Source organism: Seriola dumerili, unplaced genomic scaffold (assembly GCF_002260705.1).
Source record: "Seriola dumerili isolate Sdu_G_001 unplaced genomic scaffold, Sdu_1.0 BDQW01000409.1, whole genome shotgun sequence".
In the NCBI taxonomy this organism is placed as follows: Eukaryota; Metazoa; Chordata; class Actinopteri; order Carangiformes; family Carangidae; genus Seriola; species Seriola dumerili.
Window position 1 is genome coordinate 386,707 of NW_019174664.1, and position 21,149 is coordinate 407,855.

Genomic DNA, 21,149 nt, shown 5'->3' on the forward strand with positions numbered 1-21,149 from the left:
AATTCTTTACTACAGATAATGTTGTCACTTTGTCTGAGACAGGTTTTGTTTGATTGGGTCTATATTTTGAGTGACACCTCACTTTGAGAGTCAGACTAGTTTGCGGCAGAATACTCTTTTCTAATTGTGTTTGGTTGGTGAATACCAGGATTATTTCAACTGATGGTTTTGTGTCAGTACCGTACCACCACTTTACTTCTTGAATGATTTCATTGCCTCACTGTTTTGGACTTTTTGAGGACTGGACTCCTGGCTTCAGATTGCTATCTTATTTACAAGCATTATTAACTTATTCATCCTGCCACCATGCCTGTCCGAATCATGTGCACCATCTCCTTTTCTGCCGATGACGAGCCCAGCAGAGGATATGGCAAAGATGGTTTTGATGACCACTACAAGCGCGTGAAGAAGAGTTACGGCGACGGGGACTCACAGGACTACCTGGATGGGTGTAGTCAGGTGGATGATTACAATGATGAGGAAGAAAACATCAGCGAGGTGGACGACCTTGCAGCTTTCTTTAGCGGCTGCTCACTGCACGGTGCAAACCATGTGTTCGTGGAGAACAAGAGGTTTGGTATTCGTCAGGGTTTGTGGGCGGTGGTCTTCACCATGGCCCTGTCCGCTTTCTTGTTCCAGGTAGCTGACAGGGTCATATACTATCTCCAATACGATTACATCACCATGCTGGATGAAAGAGTGGCCAACAACATGACCTTTCCAGCTGTCACCATATGTAACTACAACTTCATTCGGAAATCTCAGATGAGCTACAGCGACTTGATTTTCATGGGCCCCCTGCTGGGCTTCGAAGAAGGCATGGCACCAGGGTTTCCGCTCGCCCCGGAGCCGGACCGCCCGCCGGGCTCTCGTTTCAGCCTGGATGAGTTCTACAACCGCACTAGACACCGCATAGAGGACATTCTGCTGGAGTGTGACTTCAGAGGCTTAGAGTGTGGCCCCGAGAACTTCAGAGAAGTAAGTTACACAGAGACCTCACAGCAAAAAATATATTTCAAAATAGTCTCAAATATTTGATCTTTCTGGGAATCAGCAGAGTCTAAATTGGAAAACATCAAGGTAAGTTGGTGCTTCATATATTCAAGAGGTATTTTATATGCGTCTGGTAGACTTGATGGATTTGATTGATCAGCAATATTTTATGTGGGGATCTAAAATTTGAATGTGGTCCAAATAAGGAGGAGAGGAAGGCCACTGGATTTCATCAAGTGCTATCTTCTGTTAGGTTTCATTATAATAAAATGACAACATCCTGTAAAACCTTCTACTAAACCTGAAACTGTAATGCCAGGATAGTAAGAAAAAGAGAAGAGGAGGACTTTGTAGAAAATCACTGATACTGTCGAGAGAGTTAATTTACGGCTGTGAGGTAATTCAGTTCAATTCAGTTTCTTACAATCCTGAGTCATTGCTGTAAATAAAAATGTTTCTCTAAGTCAGCGTGTCTGCTTTAATGAAACTCCATTGTAAATAAAAAAAAAAAGAGCCGACATAATAAAAGCAGGTTCCATTACTTAAAGTGGCATGCTTGGCATACAGCAGTTGTTATTGAATTAATCAGGCACTGAAGAAATCTTTGCGTTGCTCAGATCAAAATTAAGGGCAGCTTCTTGAGAGACTCACATTCCTTGTCTGTGCACAGCAGACAGCACTCAAGAGGAATACTGAATTACAAGTAGTGTTGACAATATCCAGCTATTGGTCTATTGATTTGCTTGACCTTTGCACAGTTATAGATAGGTATGTGCAGACTGCTAATGGATGTACTAGAGTCACATGTACTAAAGCTCCATGCAATTATATCAGTGTGTAAATGCATGAACATGATACACTGTTCCCATTTTAGACCTGATAACAACATGATTTTTTTTTCTTTGTTAATGTACAGTTCATTTTTATCATTATTTATTGCATGGTTTGTAGTATCACAATTAGAATAGCTGTAGTGGAAGTTGTAATTACTAGTGGCCAAATGATAATTCGATTAACTGGTTAGTCAATCGACATAAGTAGACTTGGCAACTGTTTTGATAATCAGTAAGTAATTTTTATTAAGTAATTTTTTGCAAAAATTCTGAAAAATCACTGGTTATAGCTTCCTAAATGAGATTATTTGCTGGTTTTGTTGGTCTTCTTTGGCTATTAATTTGCATTTTAGGGTTATGGATCGTTGGTCTTGACATTTTTTTTTACAATTTAGTAAATGATTAATCGAATAATTGGGAACATAAAATGCAAATTAATCGATATTGAAAAAAGTAATTTCTTTAAAGACATGAACTTATCATTAAAATCAAAGTCATGAGTCTGTATGAGATAGAAATATGAATTTATTTATATAAAATGTTGCTGTCAAAAACTAATTTCTTTACATGTCACGGAAGATTAAAAAGCAAAGACAAGCAGAGTGACATTACGTCAAACATTGAAGGGCTGTCTTAACAGGTGATTTATCATTAGAGGCTTCACAGCATCACATTTGAAAGTAGCTCTGACATTATGAGGTTGGAAGCTTCAGAAGTTGAGAGCTGCATCCTGTCAGCCATAACACAGACTCTTGAGTTTAGGGAACACAGGAGTGCCAATGTGAAATGAAGGTCTTGGATGGCGAAGATGTGGTTGAATGTAAAAGAGAGGTGTGAATGTGTTTTATCGGACCATAGCACATACTCAAAAAGGGCAAATTATTAAAGTCATTCTCTCTCTTTGTGTTGGACAGCGTGTGCAAGCCAGATGAAATTAACGATCCTGCAGTGACACCAAATCATTGCCGCAGTGAAGAATATCATTTAGAAAAGAACAAAAAGAACTTTATGAAGGTTAAAAATAGTGTCTCCATCACAGAGCTCTCTTTGTCTTGGAGGAATTCTCTCGCAGACTTTACAAATTTACCTTCACTATGAGGGCATATACTGCATGTTGACACAAACAGGCAGCATGACTTAATATTAGCACAAAAACAGAGCAAAATGTTGCTTCGACAGCACACTGTAGATCTTACTTTACATATTTTTATTCGGGTTTCAGTGTCTTATCCAGCCAAAAATTGAAATATGCCCAGGTCGAGCAATCAGTATCATAAATGGAAAAAAGTGGGGGATATGGCCAATGTCCTTGAGGTGAAATAGGACCAGCTGTCATCCTCTGTTGATATGCTTTTTAAAAGACAAAGTACTGCGACTGCAGTGCAGTCTGCCATTTTATTAGCATGAGAGGGAGTCAGTGACCCGGCTTTATTGAATGACAGGCGTTACTGCCATGGTGCAGTTTAAAACTCATTCTTGCTTTCATAATGTCTTACTTCGAACTACATGAGACGCTTCCTATCATGAAACTGTGATTCTTGCATTCAGATCAGCTGTAATTTTGCCCTTACAAAACCAATTATTTTCAAACAATCATTGATCTGAATTGTCCATTATGAATAATGAATAATTAGACAAAGGTTGTAAGTTATAAATCTATTGTACAACAGTGTCTTTCACTGTTTCTTACATGCCACACATTTAGTAAGCATAGTTTCAGTTAGGCTTGAGGCTGCTGTTTTTGATCAGAACGATACAAGCAACTTACATTTAGTGTTATACCTGACGCTGTCTTTGTAAAGAGAAGGTAATAAGAAGAGTTAAACGGTTACATATCTTTCTGAGATAACTGTTTTCAGAACAAACCACACCGATCAGTTCCAAGGCCTCCCCCAAAGTACATTTATGAAAGACTTTAACCACTGACATCAAAGTTGGATGAAGGATTAATGTGAATCTGAAAGAGCAAATTAAATACTTCAACCCTTTTCTGGTGACATTAACATTGCTGCATAACAGCACTTAGCAAATAACCATCTTTTTAGGGAGCTCTGCACAAGCTTGTGCGAGGTGTAGCCTTGGTGGTGGGGACAGTATGTGAGTCTTGTTGTACATTATATCATTTTTAAGTGATATAATGTGTGCATGTCTGCAGGTTTCAGGTGTAGTAGTTCCTCCAGTAGGCTAAACATCTAAGTGACAAGTAATCATTTCTTTGTCTGGTGTAATGGGACTAATTATAGCTGTTGTCATGAACTTGAACCCCTCTGTATTACATCCTCCCACTAATATAATCATTGATTGTTCCTTCAGCTCATGCACCTCCCTGCAGCAATTATAAACCACTGCTCTCTGTTTTGTTACTTTGTTTCCATAGCAAATTCAAAAAGTGTTCTGTGTTGCCTTGATAATGTTCAGAAAAGATTGGATAACCAGCTATTTAAAGAAAACCTCTCCTGTAAGACACTAATTGAAGTGTCTTTCTGGGCCCACTCAGTTATTTAGTGATATAAACTGCAGGGGGGTTGGTGCAGATAACACTGATTATACAATAGCACACTGAGATATTTTTAAGTGATGTTACACTTCAAAATCAAAGATGATGGATATCTTTGATCATATTGAAATTCAGTGTTTTTTCTACCTGTAGTAACAGATGCAATGCAACCACACAGTATTTTTGATTTCGAGTGCAGGCCATGGCAGTGACTGTACAGTGGATACACAAATCCTAATGGCTCTTTTACTAATAGCTCATTAGAAATTGAGAAACCCTTGACCCTTTATTAATGGTTTAGCGGCATTTATAACCACAATATTACCAAAACATTTCATTTAAACAGGCCACAGTGATGCAAGAGAGTCTTTATTCAAACATGAGAATGGGAACATCTTCCCTTCACAGTTTCATATTAAATCATGTTTTGACCAATCACTAGGCTGAGCAGTGAGTATCAGGCTGTGCTGCTGTAAATCTGCTGGGCCCCATGACAGGCAACACTATTCTCCAGCCCTAATCTAATGTATCTTTAAGCTTCCTTTAACTCCTACTCTCATCCAAGCACAGAGCACACACTCAGCAGCTTGACCCAGCCTTGTATCTACGCTGTATCTGCTTAGTCTGAGCTGCTGTGGCTGGCCCATCTGGCTTGATAGGCAGTATCATCTTAATGCCCTGTTCTGCTCAGTAGTCCAGCCATCATCCCTATTTATCTGGCTCCACTAGGCTCACTAGTAGTTACATGTTATATCTATTGTTGAATCCTATCGTCACCCAAGGAAAAAACAGAAATTTGGCAGCATGACCCGGCCTTATGTCTGCCTTGTATTTGCTCAAGTTAAATTACAGTGGCTGACCCAACTGGCTTTCAAGGCAGATTCATCTCAGTGCCAGCCACGCTCGGATGTCCAGCCACTTTCACTTTATTATTGGTTTCGCTAATCTCACCACTAGCCACGATTTAGCAACCCCTCTGAGTGAATTATGACCCTTTACCTTACCAAATAAAGGAACATGCTGTCAAAATGAATTTGTGTGCGTGTGTGACAGTGAGAGTGCAGGCAAGTCAAGAGGGTCATCAGGTTGGCAAACTCTCAATAACCAGTGTTTTGTTGAAGCTGTCCTCCAACTGTCTTCCAGTGTCCCAGAACAGCCCCATTCTTTCTGCACCCACACACTCAACACAACCCTCTGTAATATGTTTTATTCACTTTCATCTAAAATATCCCCAGCTACCAGCATGCTAACCAACTACAACCAGCTGACTCCAAGTCAAGCTTGTCAGCATGTTTCTATCAGCAGCAACTTGCTGCTCAACCCACCAAGCAACAGCTTGTGATAAACAACTCTTACCATCATTTCACATTTACTGTATTGTTCCTTCTACAATTGTGCTATGTTGCAAGCATATCAACAGCTAGTCAAACTTAAAAGTTAAGAAATGGTTATACCAAATGTTAATAAGCAGTTTATAAATTGATATTGGTCCAGATGCCCTGAAACCCTATTCCAGAAGATGAGTGGTAAAACTAGTGTCATGATGGAGGATTTTCCACAACTTGGCGACCCACAACGATCTATAAAGCATTAGTAAATGATTTTTTGGCCATTAATTACAGCTTATAAAACATTTAACAGAAAATGGGACCAAATTATATAACATTTGCAATCACATGGGGAAAAAGAGAGATTAGCATTATCACTAACAGGTTAGCTAAACCTTTGTGTCATGTAGGAGCGGCTTGGTTGTACCTTTAGAGCAGGCTAACTCACTTAACAGCATGCATTATGTATTACTGCTATCCTTTTCTTTTGAACAGCAAATCAATACAGTGTATTTATTTTGTGTAATGTGGCAATTGGCAATGCTACTGTTCCCAGTGTGGAGAACCGTGAACTCCTGCCAGAGCCTGTTTATTATATCTGCTAAAGAGCCACTAATGGTCCTGCAGACTCCATTGTTGGTGTATTGAGAAGGGGCGGGAAAGGGAGGTGAGCAGATTGATTGCTTTCTGTCTCTCTCAGTCTCTGGGGTTTGCTGTCCATTCCTCCTCTCTCTCTCTGTCTCTCTGTCCATCAACTCTGTCTGGTGTTTGTGCATGAGAAAGTATGTTTCACTGTGTCTGACTATGTATGTGTGCACACTGCGTTGAGCTCTTGCTCAGGGCTGGGTCAGTGGTGAATCTTGGCTACCGCCTTGCAGATAGTCGGTTCAGGTTGCACCGATTCTGTCTCGGAGCAGAATGTGAGCCCCTCTCTGAACAGTGATCCAAATCCCTGCTTCCTGTTCCAGCCCCAGCCCATTAGATACAGCTTGCCTTTCTCCCAAGCTCAGCATCAGAATCAGCCAGTGGCTCTGGTTACGCCCTTCTCCTGTCTCGTCAAGAGCATCAGTCTGTATGCTCGGGGCTGATGCTCTGACAGACAGACAGATAGGCAGATAGGAATATTTTATATTCAGAGAAAGGAAGCCGGAGCTTGCCTCGTCATCTGGATCTGAGCTGTAAACACTTGATACGGTTCGACATTTCTTTTAAGCAGCCATTGGGAAGAGATTATATCAGGGAAAGTGTAATGTAATTATCTTCAAGCATGTGCCATGAAAAATTAGGTGTTAGTAAATTGTCTTTAAAAAAAAGAGCAAAGTAGATCATAATATATGTTCCACCAACAAGGAACAAAGATTAACTGAATATAGCACTGCCAACTTTGAGTGTGTACTAAACCCAATTGGTTCCAGTCACTTGTGGCGCAACGGTTGCTCTACACCTTTTGCAATTAGGCTAATTAAACTGTCACTTCCTCAAATGGAAATTGATTTTTGTGCCCCTGTTTGTAATATATAGCCATTTTGCCAATTAATTTCATTTGCCATTGTACAAGTTAGATGCATTCTTTGGAGCCTGATCTATGTTCGATTCTTACTGCTTAATTAGTCGGTTAAAAAATTCAGATCCATCAGGCGAAAGTAACACAACAACGTGCAAGCTTAGTTGATACACAGGACATGCATCTTTGCAGAACAGCAAGCACTGCCTCATCAGCGCATGAAGCGTTTGCCGAAGTGTTGTGTCAGTTGTTTTTTCAGTTGCCCCTGACCCCGTGTGAAGATACTGAACTGAAATAATGGATTTCAAATTTCAGGTTATGGAAATTAGTTTGATTAAACTCAAGTATGGGCTCGGTCAGAGAGTTGGTCATTACAGTGTCTGCGTTTGAAAAAAGCATGCACTGCTGAACTGCCTCCTCCCCTCTGAGAGGTGACAGCACAAGATCATTAAATATTTATGGTGACACTGAAATTCAGATAGCTGTCTGTGACTTTCTCTCATCTTCTCGGCCATTATTAGCTGTTTTCAGGACAGGAGTTCAAAGGTGCCTTCTTTTAAGCACAGTTGTAGCTTATCACATTTACATTTTAGCATAATGCTGAATGCAGAGGTTACAAAATAAATTTGCATTTGGAATTTTTAAATCCACTTGACATTAGATAATATTATATCTAATGCTTCTCCTCTCATTTCTCAGTTAAAACAGTTTGATCTAATTAGTGAAACTGACAGCTGTGATATTCATCTTCTTCATACTTTTTTTTCAAGGCTTTCCAGCAATTCAATTTGCTTGCGAGAATGTATAATTCCACTCTCACTGGCATGCACCTATTTCAAACAGTGATCACAAGGGGGCAGTGTTTTACAATGATTTTAGAACCTAAACTGGATCTCATTGAGCTTTTGGCACTGAGGTACCGCATGCTGTTCCTTTTTTCTTTTTGTTTATAAGAAATCACTCAGAAATATACTTAATCCCATCTCTAAAGAGCCCTTTGATTCCCTCCACAGTGCAGCATCAGAGCCTCTGAGCTGCAGTGACCGCCATCCAGTTAAAGCATCACGTCGAGGCAGAGCTCCTGCCAGTGGAAACACAGTGGTTGCATTTTTTGAAAAAACTGTTTTCCTGAGGGATTAAACTCTATTTCTGTGAGGATTAAAAAATAAATATTACAAATCAAACATGAGCTGGGGTCTGCTTGCTGTGGATGGCCTTGGCAGAAACCCATCCCTCACTCATTCTCTATCTCACTTCTCACTCCATCCCTCCCTCTCTCAGATCCCACCTACTTTAATTAAACCTCTCATCAGTCTTCTTTGGAGGTTGATGACAAGAGGTGCAGCAGCGCTCACTCCCTGTTAAGATGAGTCCAATGGGATATAAAGCTTGCGTCATTTAAATTGGACAGATACCTCTCTCCAGTATCAGCCAACACTTCATAACACAAATGCTAATTAATCATTAAAGTGGCATAAACGAAAGGACAGAACTTTCACTTTACTCCCTGACTAAGATAAATGACTCCTAATGATGTGAAAATGAGGGATACCGCAGCCTTGTTGGAGCAATTATATATGAATAAGACGTATGACAAGTGTCCTATACAGGGCCAATAGCCACTTACTAGTAGCTAATTAGGCTGATGAGAGGTCCTTAATGGCTTCCTACAGGACTGTACTTCATATCAGAGCTGAAATAAAACCTTTGGCTGCAAATGACAGACTGGAGGAGTCATAAGGAGAAAGGTGTTGTCTGTTTAAGAGTACTGGCTAAAAGGTTTGCTCTCTTGCTCTGCTTCTCTTCTGTGTCTGCGTTCACATGCCTGGATGTGTGCTTGTGTATGCTCAGATGTGCAGACAGACCTTCAAAGTTAAGTAATAATCTATTACTGACTATCTTTGCTGAAAAAAACAACCTATTCTCAGCATCGTTCAAGTACGTGGAATCAGAAAAGAGATGTTTCAAAAGAACATCAGTTCAAGCTCAGCAGTTCTAGCTACAGTTCTAGTTACAAGCTCTGTAACACACACTCTGCAACATTCCTTTAACAAACATCTTGTGTTATTTAGTGGTTATATGGATCAGAAACCAAACCAAACTTAAAGCTGCACAAATCCATTTTTGGCCACTAGGTGGCGGACAAGCTTCTAAACATCAAGGCAGACGTGTACTCCTGACATATCACTGTGTAAAGTTGTTATGTCGTATAGTTAGGACACAAAATTGCCCATTTACACGTCCAGCAGACAGCATTATGTAACTTAGCTTTCCAGCGCTCTGATCTTTGCCTGTTTTTGATCCTGATCCTGTTTTGGACCATGGCTTTATTCTTTGGATTTTGCTTCAGCCTGACCCTTTGTACTTTGTTTGCATGCTTGGATTTTTGTATCCTTGTGTTTTTTTTTCTAAGTAAAATCTCTTTACTTTTATATCTGCCTCCTGAGTCGTGCTCTTGGGTCCCTCTTCTGAAAACTGTGACATCTATTGATTTAGTGGTTATTGTTTCATCCCAGGATCTCTAAGTTGGTCTCTGCGGGTCTGGTGCTGTTGCCTTTGGGCAATAATAGAGGAAGGGCTGATTATATTATTCAACGCCACAACCTAATAAGGATAGCTGATGCAAATCTTAACACCAATAATGTCTCCTAAGTAACATACGGTGAAAGAATTACAGATATCAGCGGGGAGGTGTGCCTTCTTCATTCAAATCTCCACCTCCCTGTTCTGAGGTTTATCACAGGATGTCATTGTTCAGCCAGCTTCAGACCGGGAGTTATTAGGGGGACAAAAGCAAATAAATCATGGCAGCAATTAGCGACCAACTTTGCACACAAACACACACCTGCATACATAATACACGCTCATGGAAGACATCAGCTATCATATTGCTCTCAGTAAATGTATCTCCCGAGGGACCATTATACAGCAGACCAAAATGAAATCAAAATGAAACATCCATCTAAGTGCAACCCACTGTGCAGCTGGCTTTGGACTGTCTGTTTCATCCTTTCTGGCAGTCTGATCTCCCTCTGTGTGTACGTGGGTGTGGGTGTGGGTGTGTACGTGTGTGTGTGTGTGTGTCAGTTTTCCCAGAGAGTTGTCAGCCAGTTGGACTACCATCGACCCTCCTTCGTTAGCCCTGCTTTCACTGCATGTCTGACATCCCCCTGACATAAGGTGTAACACACACACACACACACACACACACATGCACACACACTAACCTCTTGCCAGCAGTTTAACAAGCTGCCAGAGTATTTGGTGCAAAACAAGAAGAGCAAACAAGGAGAACAAACACAGAATTTGAACTTTTATAAATTCTGGCGAAGTAGCTTGAATAAAAGCAATACATCTAGGCAAGAAATCAAAGTAGTGATTTGTTTCTTTGTTTTCCATCTGTCAGGATATGCTGGTTAATAGCAGTTTAAGAGCCTGTGATTGTAAGCTGTTATGAAACTGAATAGGGACTGATATTAATAGGACATGACAGGATATCTTCTGAGGATCTTGCTGGTTGAGAAGTTCTTGATCATACTTCTGCTGAATTGAAAATCAAAAGTGAGCTTGGTGTAATATTTTGAAAGGTTTAGACTTTTATGATACAACTTGTCTGTCAGGGAGGGGGGAGGTGGCGCTGGAGGTGTGTATTTCTTGTAAAACAAACTGGATTGATGTATATTTTCAGAAGGAGATGGAAACTTTGTTCTTACCGTTGGCATTTGAGTTTGATGTTGGTTTGTGTGTTGCCACACCTGTCATGCTTGTGTGTGTTTTATGTTTGTCCTTCCTCACTTACTTACAGGCATGGCTAATGGGAGGGTGTGGAGGTATGTCCATTGCCATCCTTGACTGAAAGTTATTAAAGGAGATATTTGTAAATTTTGCTACTGCTACACAGTCAGCGTTAGCATTAACAGTTGTTTACTTACCATTCTAGAAGAAACGTTGCGAGTTCAGAATCAAACTTCATTCCTTTACTCTCCAAGAGCCGTCTCCAGGAATGGAAGGCAAAGCCAATGTTAAGTCTTGTCTTGTCTCGATCTTGTCTTTTCATCTGCTCAAGTTAGCACGCTAACGAGCTAGCCCCAGCTCGGCTCATCTCTTTCCGATACTGACTGCCTCCAGTCTGCCTTGAAGATGTATTGTGCTCAGAGGACGTATTATAACTTCTTGTAATATAAAGACAACGATGCTTGAAGCTCTTGTCAAGCGACAGTTGCTACCACCAGCTCCCAACAAGTATCTACTCTCAGTGGCAGAGAAAACTTACAAGTGCCCCTTCAAAGGTATTAAAGAAATATTTCTTGCTTTTATTTCCAAGAGTAAAATGAGAATATTGATATCAAACGGAGCCCAACTAATAATCAGTTGGATTGATATATGGACCACTAACATGTATTTGCAAATATATGTCAGCTGTTGAGTTAATTAGTTAATTTAAAAACAGTGTAACAATCACATTGTTTATCCACCAGAGAGCACTGACAGGTTCATTTTTCAACTGTTAAATGACCTGCTCAGTCCACATTGTGGTCACAGTTCTTCAATAACCAAATTAAAGGGGATCTTTATTGGAAATATTTCTATGTTGTGTGTTTATAAAATATTAGGTGAGTAAGAATGTTTTTAGTTTAATTTTAGCATATAAATACGCTTTCTAAAATCTCTAAAGCTCACAAATTATTAAACCATATGTTGTTTATTTAATCCATACACAAACAAAAATATAAAAGTGGCAGTTTATAATTTTACAGGAATTTATGTAAAGGTGCTATGAATAGATGCACAAGAGTTTATTTAACTGCCCTATACTCCAGATATCACCAAACCTGGTGATTCCACTGTGACAACAAGCTACATGCAGTTGCGGCACCCAGTTGTTGACAGCACATAAAGTATTTCCTGCTAAAAATGTCCTGACTCCAGCCCTGTGCATACCACCCAGACAAGACTGATGTCAATCATTTCATCTCTCTCTCATAACAAAAGCAAATAAGCATGTTCCCCAAAATGTTGAACTGTTCATACATTTGTTAAATCACCACTGCTGTGTGTGGATTTGACAACCACAGAATTTTGAGCACCAGCACAGGAGAATCACTTCCACAACTAATAGAACAAATGGAAGGATTTGGTTTTACCAGAAGGATTCATTTGTAAATGTCAAGCAGAAAGGGACCATTTATTTCACAAAGGGCCATTCATTCATTTCTCTCTGAGCGGCAAATAGGAGGCATCAGGCCTGTGGGGACTGGGAGACTGTTTGCTATTGCTAGCGGCCGTACTCTGAAAGTCATTCATCAGAACCATTTCCCCTTTCCCAAACTCTCTCCAGCCCAGCTGTCATGATGCTGCCGAGATAAATTAGCTGTGTCATCCTGTGTTTCCCCGTGCAGGCAGGGATACTCTTACTGCCCCTTGAGCTGTAAATATAAATCTGCTCCATTCAGCAACGATACTTATACAGTAAGGCTCTTGAATCAATTTTCAGATTAATGCATTGATGCACCACAAGTCACTATGGTGGTGCTGCCACACACGGTGGCTTTGGAAACCATCTGGTTCAGCACAGTGGTTACTTGTGCACACCACAGTGATAATACTGTAGTTTATTTCAAGTTTTTCAATGCAGCAGAATGTTTACCACAGCAGGGCTTTACATGTCGGTTTTAACTAGTAGCTAGTTTTAACAACTCAAAGGCATCACACTGTGCCTCAAAGAGCCCTATAGCTTCTCTAATGTACAATCACTGTAAAATGGGTCAACATGGGCTTTCAAAGACCCACAGCAATTTCAGTATTTTTAGACCAAGCTCACCCATGTCCAATATGTTTGTGCTGATATTTGGTGGTTTCAAATCTGACTATATTCATGCCAAAATAATTCTAGTGGGCAGTTGTTACACTCTTGTCAACTACATTTATATCACTTGACGCTTAAACTTTGCAAAAGAAAGAAAGAAAGAAAGAACAAACAAACAAAAAAAAAACAAAACGATAATGAAATCCTTGTGGGATACACCAAGCCTTAAAATTTCTTTAAAAATTATGTATCAAAACATAATTAATCATGAAATAAAATATCTGATAAAAGTCTGATATACAAAAGTCTAAACCTCTCTTATTAATGACACCGGTGGCCATTAAGTGAACTGCAGTCTCACTCCTGTTGCTTGCGCTCAGCCAAAACAGTCACATGATGGTCGGACTGGGAAAGTAATTCAGCACTGTATTTTTCTTGGATAGTGCCATTTTAATGATTACCACAAGAAGAAGAAGGAGCAGTCTTCCCTTCCTTCGCCGCCAGAGCATGTGTTTTGACTGGGATTAATTGGGACTATGGACGAGAGTATTTGAGTGATGTAATAGCAAGTGCATGGAAGGAATGTCTAACGGTGGAGTGATGCTGTTAGACGTAGACTTTATCTGTTGGAACATGCACGTGGCATGCTCTCATGTGCACCCTGAATGACAGGCACACAGGCAGGGCCGCTAAAGATACTGACAACATGTGAGCTATATTGTACTATATAATTACTGTAAGTCTGCACTGTGTTCAATGCAGCAGCTTGACATGTTCTACTCATTCTTAATACTGACTATACTGTGTTCAGAGCAGCCAAATCAAATTATAATAGTTTAAAAACCAAGAGCATATTTTTACAGCACAATGCAACTCTTAATACTTTTCATGTGCAGAGTGCTTTTGACAGTGTCACACAGCATTCAGCTTTGTTTCAGTGTCACAGCCTGAAGCTCTCTGTGTTCACAGGCTTTCAGTGAGCTCCTGAGCTATTTCTACTGACTCTCATCTAATATTGTTTTTACAGTAGAGCGGCACTTAGCTGACGCAGTATTTAATTCAACCTTATAGCCCAGGAAATTGAGAGGCTACTAGAAAAGTGGCCTTTGTGACATTTGTACCATACAGCAGATCATGTACACAATTATCCTCAAAATTGTCTCTGTAAATCACCACCTGCTCCTATGTCAGCCCCCACAGCTACAGGACCCTGACTGCCACTGCTCCCCATGGCACCACCCATTTCTCTTCTTTTGCTCGATCCTTCACCTCCCTTTCCCTCTCCCTCCCCCCCCCTCTCTCTTTTTGCCTGCTCCCTTGTGAATGACTTGGCGCCAAATATTCCCAGCAGGAGACAGAGAAGACACAGAAGACACAGCAGCAACCAAAAGAGTCAGAGAGAATATGGAGATCACAGAAAGAGGAGGAAAGAGAGAGGCAGAGTAAAGTACAAAGATGTGTATGAGGAGTGTTGACGTATAACCTTAGGACACACGGTGGAGAATGGGAGGATGAGGGAAAATGCATTGTCTTTATGCTCTGGCAAATAGACAGTGGGGGTTGAACTGTACTGAGGGTAAACAGGGAGAAGAGAGGTAATGATAGAGGTAGCGTGTGCACAGTCCCGTAGATTTAATACATAGTGGTGAGGAGAAGAGGGGTTGGGAGGGGAACTGGGCGGCATTGTTCGTCTTGTGGCATGTAGTTTTAACTCTACACATGTCAAGGTCCAGGCTGGCCAGCTCCACCCTGATCTGGACCTAGAATGACAGTTTGATTAACTGCCGAGTGCCTCGACAACCCAGAGCTCTTGCAAACAGACTACCATCAGTGCATGCAGTGAGACACACTTACACAACGTGGAACTCAAAGGTTCATTTACCCCTCAGCGTCCTCGTAGTATCACAGTGGATATTCATGTCACTCCTGTCACTCATTTTTCAGATAAAGAGAAAAGAACATTTTAATTTATTTGTGATCTCAGTAGCTGTAAATCCATTCTGTAGACTCATCTGGCAGGTAATGTAGTTTTTTTTATGCAATTATTTATTCATTGAGAGTACTCATGAGTATATCCACAGGTAGATGCATAAAAGTTAATTTTAATGTTGCACATAGGCATGTTAGATGGCTGTTTTACCTCATGCTGTGACCACAACTGCATATTGTTTCTCTTACCCATTCCTCAGACCAACCAATGCCTCAACCCAGTCTCCAAAATCCTTTTACTAACCCACCACCACCCACACGATGTACAAATAAATTATGAAGAAAAAAAAAATACAATATACAGACATGTGTCTTTCCAGTATCTACAGATTTATTTACAGGCAGACTCATCAAAATACAAATATACATGCAGAGGTGGATGCACCAGTGCACCCAGTTCCTGCAGAGAAAAAGACTAACCCCTTTTGCATGCACATAGTCATGCACAATAGAAAGCCCCTGTATAACAGCCTGCAGTGTCGGTACTGTATGTACAATATTGAACAATTTATTACATACTGTATTATTCCCAACACATCCACTCAGGTCAGGCATTTGTGCATGTACACATGAAGACCTTGGAAAAAGGGTAAAGCAAGACTAGAATAGAGAGAGAAAAAAGGCATGAATTATAAGTAAATAAATACATATTGCAAACAGAAAAACACAAATAATAAAGGAGACTGAAGTGTGTTACATATGTGTGTAGATATACTGTATATAAATTTTAGATCAAAGATCAGAGCTTGTGATGTACATTATCTTTGAAAATCTGCCGCAAGTTTGATTACTTAAGGTGGTGGTTTTAAAGAACAATACTGCATGTAGTTCATCACTGAGCATGGCACACACTGCATGCCAAAAGGTGGAATCTCAGCTATCTTACTAAAATGACTGATAAGATACGACGTCAAGTGGCAGCCATTAAATTTCTGTTCTCGTCGGTGCCTCTTTCATTTATCTTCAGTTGGCTTTTAAACATTCACTGCTTCACTGGCCTCACTGTTTGAAACTGAGGTCTTTTCTCATTTAGAGAAACTGTCAAAGCAAAAATCCACCCCAAAAACAGACATCTACTGATTACTTTCATTCACATTAGCTCCTAGCGATCAAGCAACTAACACTCTGTGGTGTTTAATAGCCTGTGATGGAAATTCATGACATCAGTTTGCAATGGATACTGACATTTGTGAACTGAGAATGTTTCTGTAATTACATCCCTTTTTGTTTCATTGTGGTGCTGCTGACGGGTCTGAACTTTAAAATGTGTCCATAAATTTACTCTGCACACAGTCAGTGTGTTAATGACAGTCCCCATCATTAACAGTTCTCAATAACATAATTGAAATGACTTTGCAAGAGACGGATTCATATTCAGATGAAGATCAAAGTGTCTGTGATTATAGAAATAGCCATATGTGTATTTCCTTATAAAGCTACAGCCGTGGGATGCCTGAACTCATTGTTCTTTGAAGAATTAAGTGAGCAGGTGTTTTGATAGACTCAAAGATCTGCAATGGGAGTATGAACATTGAAAAATCAATAGTGTTTTAGCCAAAGTCTGCATTTTTCTGCCCAATACTAATCAAGCAAGCCGCCTTTTTTTCATTGGATTTCTTTTTTATTTTCCTTTATTCACTCTTGAATCAGTGAAAGGTCTATTTGGACAATATTTCAACTTTATCCAATAGTAAATTCATAGTGTATTTTAAGATGCAGTCAGTCAAACATGATATTAATTTATGTCTGAGATTCATAGGTATTGTTCAACTAAAAATATGTCTCTGAACAAATATCCCTGTTTGCTTTCATAATGGGCTCATTAGTGAAACTCTCTAACTGCGGTTTCATAGCCGCGTGCATTTGTTATTCTGTTGTTGTTACACTCGTAGGATTGTGTTTCTCTGTCAAGCAAGTACATCATTATCCCTTCACCCAGACGGATTAGCTTGTTGCACAGAGCCTCTCCTCCGATATGTCTCCTTCTTGATGAGCTGGCTATGGAAACGGGGGTTGAACAAATGCTGTTAAATGCCAAAAGCGTCAGGATACATGTCAGGTGAATGCTGATGCACCGCCCACCATGTTTTTAAGTTACAAATAATCTATATTCCCACCCTTAAGTTTACCCTTAAACTTCCATTGTTCCCCTGTTTGTGCTGGATCTTCTTTCATGTTGGTCTCTCACTATCTTACTTTCCTGTTCACAGGCATGTCAGCACTCTGTACACGACACACAATTGCACTCAGTCAAGGATATCCTGTCTGCTCATGGTACAACTCTTGAATATGCGATGATGGTATTTCACTCAGCAGCCATCCTAGGCCCACACTTGAGCAACCATTCCCTGTGACACCCCCACCCGTTAAAACATGAGTAATTGCCCGAGTAGAAGACTTGATTGTCCTCAGAAGGGACATTATGACGTGTGCTACAGCATATTGCCAGGGAGAGTATGAGAGTATGAGTAAGCAGGCTGTGTCCTGTGTGAACCCAGAAACATGGAGGGAGATTAAACTGCTGGCGGTTGCCTGATCTCATCTTCTGTTCCTTGCAGTGCTTGAATTTTGTGTCATGTTTACTCTCTGTGCACCATCATGTAGACTCTGGGCGGGTAAACTAGAGTCTGCATTAAAAAAATAAACGGCCCGGGGCGTCGAGTGGCGTAGTGGTCTAAGCAGGCGCCCCATGTGTAGAGGCTACAGTCCTCGCTGCAGTTGGCCCCAGTTCGAGTCCCGCATCGGACGGCCTTTGCTGCATATCATTCCCCCTCTCTCTGCCTCCCCATTTCCTGTCTCTCTGCTGTACTATCAAATAAAGGCATAATAAAAAAAAAAAAAAAGATAAACAGCCCAGTATCCAAAGTAATGTAGGAAGTAGTGTGCCCTTTATGTAGCAAGGCGGAAAGTAAGGATGTGAAAATCAGGCTGGTCGATTAGTGTGTAGCTTTTTTCGTTGTTCATGCAGGACACCAGAACATGCGCCCTGTTACCGACCTGCAATTAATGTTGTTCTGACTGCAATCTTTGCTAACCGTAAGGATATGAATGTAGATGTTGTAGAAAGCAAGTTTTTTTTTCTTTTTAAGTTGGAATTGGACATAATTCTGTGTTTTGTAGAATCATCCACCAACAACATTCCCGGTTTCAAAAACATTACACCTGCCAAGATACATAAAGTATACAAAACTATTAAAGAACAATTACACCTTGGAGATAATTGCTGTCTAATTTTTGATATGATACACTGGGACGTCACTAAATCATCAGACGGGGCAAAAAACAAAAGTAAGCTGAAGGGTTTTAAACTAATCTCTAGGCATGGCTTGTTTAATCTGCATGGGATCATGGTGCAAAAATGAGCTGATGACTTCACCCTCTCAAAAAAATCACATGACAATCTTTTTAGGTAGAATCACAATCCATGATCTGAATTTCCACCGTTGGGCGCTTCTTTCAGATGTCGCCCAAATGCTGCTTTCTCTTTACAAAATGTGTCACAACCAATCACACTTTTTGCTTAGTTCATATTGAGTATTCGTGCGGACAGCACTGTTATTAATTTCTTGAGGTGCTATATGTATGTATTTTAATTTGAAAGTTGAGTCCCTGCCCCGGCTTGCAGGCAGGTCTCTCATCCCGCGGACGGTCTGCAACTTGTTCTGCTCAGGTGGAGAACTGGTACGTGTGCCGCTACACCAAGCTTGCCGAGGCTGCAGAGCAGAACTATGACTCCCGTCGTCAGCTGCTGTGGGCTAGCTGTTTAATAGTTAACAATGGGCTGATTAACAGTGACTGAACTTTTATAATTGAATTTTTGAATATAGCACCTTTCAATGGCGCGATTGGTACAAGTCATGTGAAAAGGAAATCATATTCCAAAGTAAGATCATCCATAGTAAAAGATCATCAAACCCTAGATGGCACTGTTTTCCCTGATCGCAGAAATTACCTAGGCTGCAAGAAACTGGATTTTACATTTTCAGCAGACAATGACGAGACAAAAGTTCATTCACGCTCCCTTTCCCCTCTCATTCACGCCATTTCTTTCTCACCTCTTTTCCCTCGGTCACACAGTAAACTACTCGCACACACACACTCACACACACACACACACTGTACTCAAAAGTAGGAGCAGAGAGTCAGACGTGCATGGTGTTCACTTTTACTCGGGATTGGAACATTGTGTGATGATGACCAACCAAGCATGAACCAGCACCATCAAAGCCAAACCAGGGCACCGCGGGGTCAAAAATCCCATTAAATCTAAGTTAGGCTTTTCGGGACTTGGGGAGAAGCTTTAAAGACAGGCGACATGATTTGCATTCATTTACCAGCAGCGTCGTGACCTTTTTTGTTTTCCCCATAACATTTCAAATCTTTCACTGAAACGCATCCGAGAACTGACAGTTGGGAATGTCAACCAGTTTTGCTTACACCTGAGTGTCACCAAAATGTTAAACACCCAGTGAGCCTTGTCTTTTTTTTGTTCTCAGCCTTTGAATCTGCAACATTTAAAATTCAACTGGTGGAACCGTAATGAAAGAGTCTACAGTCTCTACAGCATTACTTTCTATAATGCCGTGTTCAATTTTGAGGAAGAATACAATTTGTGAGCCAGGAGGGATTATGCTGCATGTGTGTGGGGCTGTGTAGGTCCATGCCTGTGTGTTGTGTTTGTGTGTGTGTGTATTTGTGTGTTTGTCTGATGGGCTTGAAAAGGAAGATAAATGGTCTGTAGCTACTGAGGCCAATGATTTTATTCAGCAAACAGCACTCTGGATAGTCTGAAGAGAAGAATGTGTTTGTTTGTGTGTGTGTGTGTGTTTGTGTGTGTGTTAAGAGTGAGGGTGGAGGTGGAAGGAGACGCTCAGATGAAAAATTGAGAATCAAGACAGGGAGGGAGACAGCAGGAAGGTGTAATTACAATACAACCGCGTGATTTTAACTAAATCCGTTGCCCCTGGGGCATGTCTGTAGATTTTCAGAGACTAACTGCTTATAATTTTGATGAAATAATCCCCGGGACTCAAGTTGCTGCGCAGTAGCGCACTGAATAATTCTGATCATTCTGAATAACTTGCCCCCACCCCCCCTCCCCGCACCCCCTTGGACAAGATCAGGGAGCGCTGCGCGACTGACAAAATACTCCCCCATCACAGCCTCAAGCTGCTGCTCAGAGGACCGAGCTGGACTGCGTGCGCTTCTCTCTCTCTCTATCTCTCTCTCTCTCTCTCCTTGTCTTCTTCCTCACAAACAACAGCAGCCGTCTGTGAGCGCGGAGGCGACTTTAGTCTCAGTCACCGTGACCACAGCGGGACCGATGTTGGAAGCGCGCACCAGCGGTCCTCCAAAATGTGCCAGTGCGACTCATCTGGATCGAAACCGAGACCGGACTCCCTCGCTGAAGCCGGGAAGCTCTTCATAAAACACACCACCTTGCATGGCTTGAGGCACATCTTCCTCAGCGGCTCCTACCCCCGGAGAGTTGCGTGGCTGCTGGCTTTCCTGGCAGCTTTGGCTCTGCTCTTCACCTGGTCCTCAAACAGAGTGCGGTACCTGCTCTCCTCGCCCGTGTACACCAAGGCGCACATGGTGTACGCCAAAAGACTCGTTTTCCCCGCTGTCACCATTTGTAACCAGAACCTCCTGTTGCCGCGGCGAATGAAGAAGACGGATATATTCAGCGCGGGGAGGTGGTTGGGACTTTTGGGGAGGAACTGGCAGGTGTCCCCCGCTGCGAGAGAGGCGCTCACACCTCTGAGGGGCGACGATGGAGGGAGCGCGCTGGGCGAGCCGCCCTGGTCCCCGCTGTCTCGGATTTTGGACTTCAACCACTTTCTTCCTCCTCCCCGGGAATCCCAGCCGTCTATGAGGCAACTGCTGGACCGGCTGGGACACCAGCTGGAGGAGATGCTGCTGTACTGTCGGTACCAGGGAGAGCTCTGCGGGCCGCGCAATTTCAGCACCGTGAGTGACGCCAAAGTTCAGCTCTCCGCTTTAACTCCCTCCTCCTCCCCCTCCCAACAGGTCGATGCAGCTTTTAGAGGTGGCTGCAGCTTATTCAGTTATTAGTCTGAGCCAGAAGTTGAACTGTTTGTAATTGGCTGTCAGTAATTTTTATGTGTCGTGTGGATAGTTATCAAGTGGCCACTCAATTAATTTGCTTTGAACACATGCAATGAGCAGGGGGTACACA

At 41.4% G+C, this 21,149-nt stretch overlaps 1 protein-coding gene across 1 annotated transcript in view; it reads left to right on the plus strand.

The window, feature by feature from the left end:
• Positions 1-306: 306 nt before the first annotated feature.
• The window catches only part of LOC111233613 (acid-sensing ion channel 1B-like), a 44,295-nt gene continuing 23,452 nt past the window's right edge, over positions 307-21,149 (plus strand). Inside the window, exon 1 of the mRNA XM_022761470.1 lies at positions 307-978. Coding sequence (XP_022617191.1) covers positions 307-978 — 672 coding nt within the window. The remainder of the gene's footprint in view (positions 979-21,149) is intronic.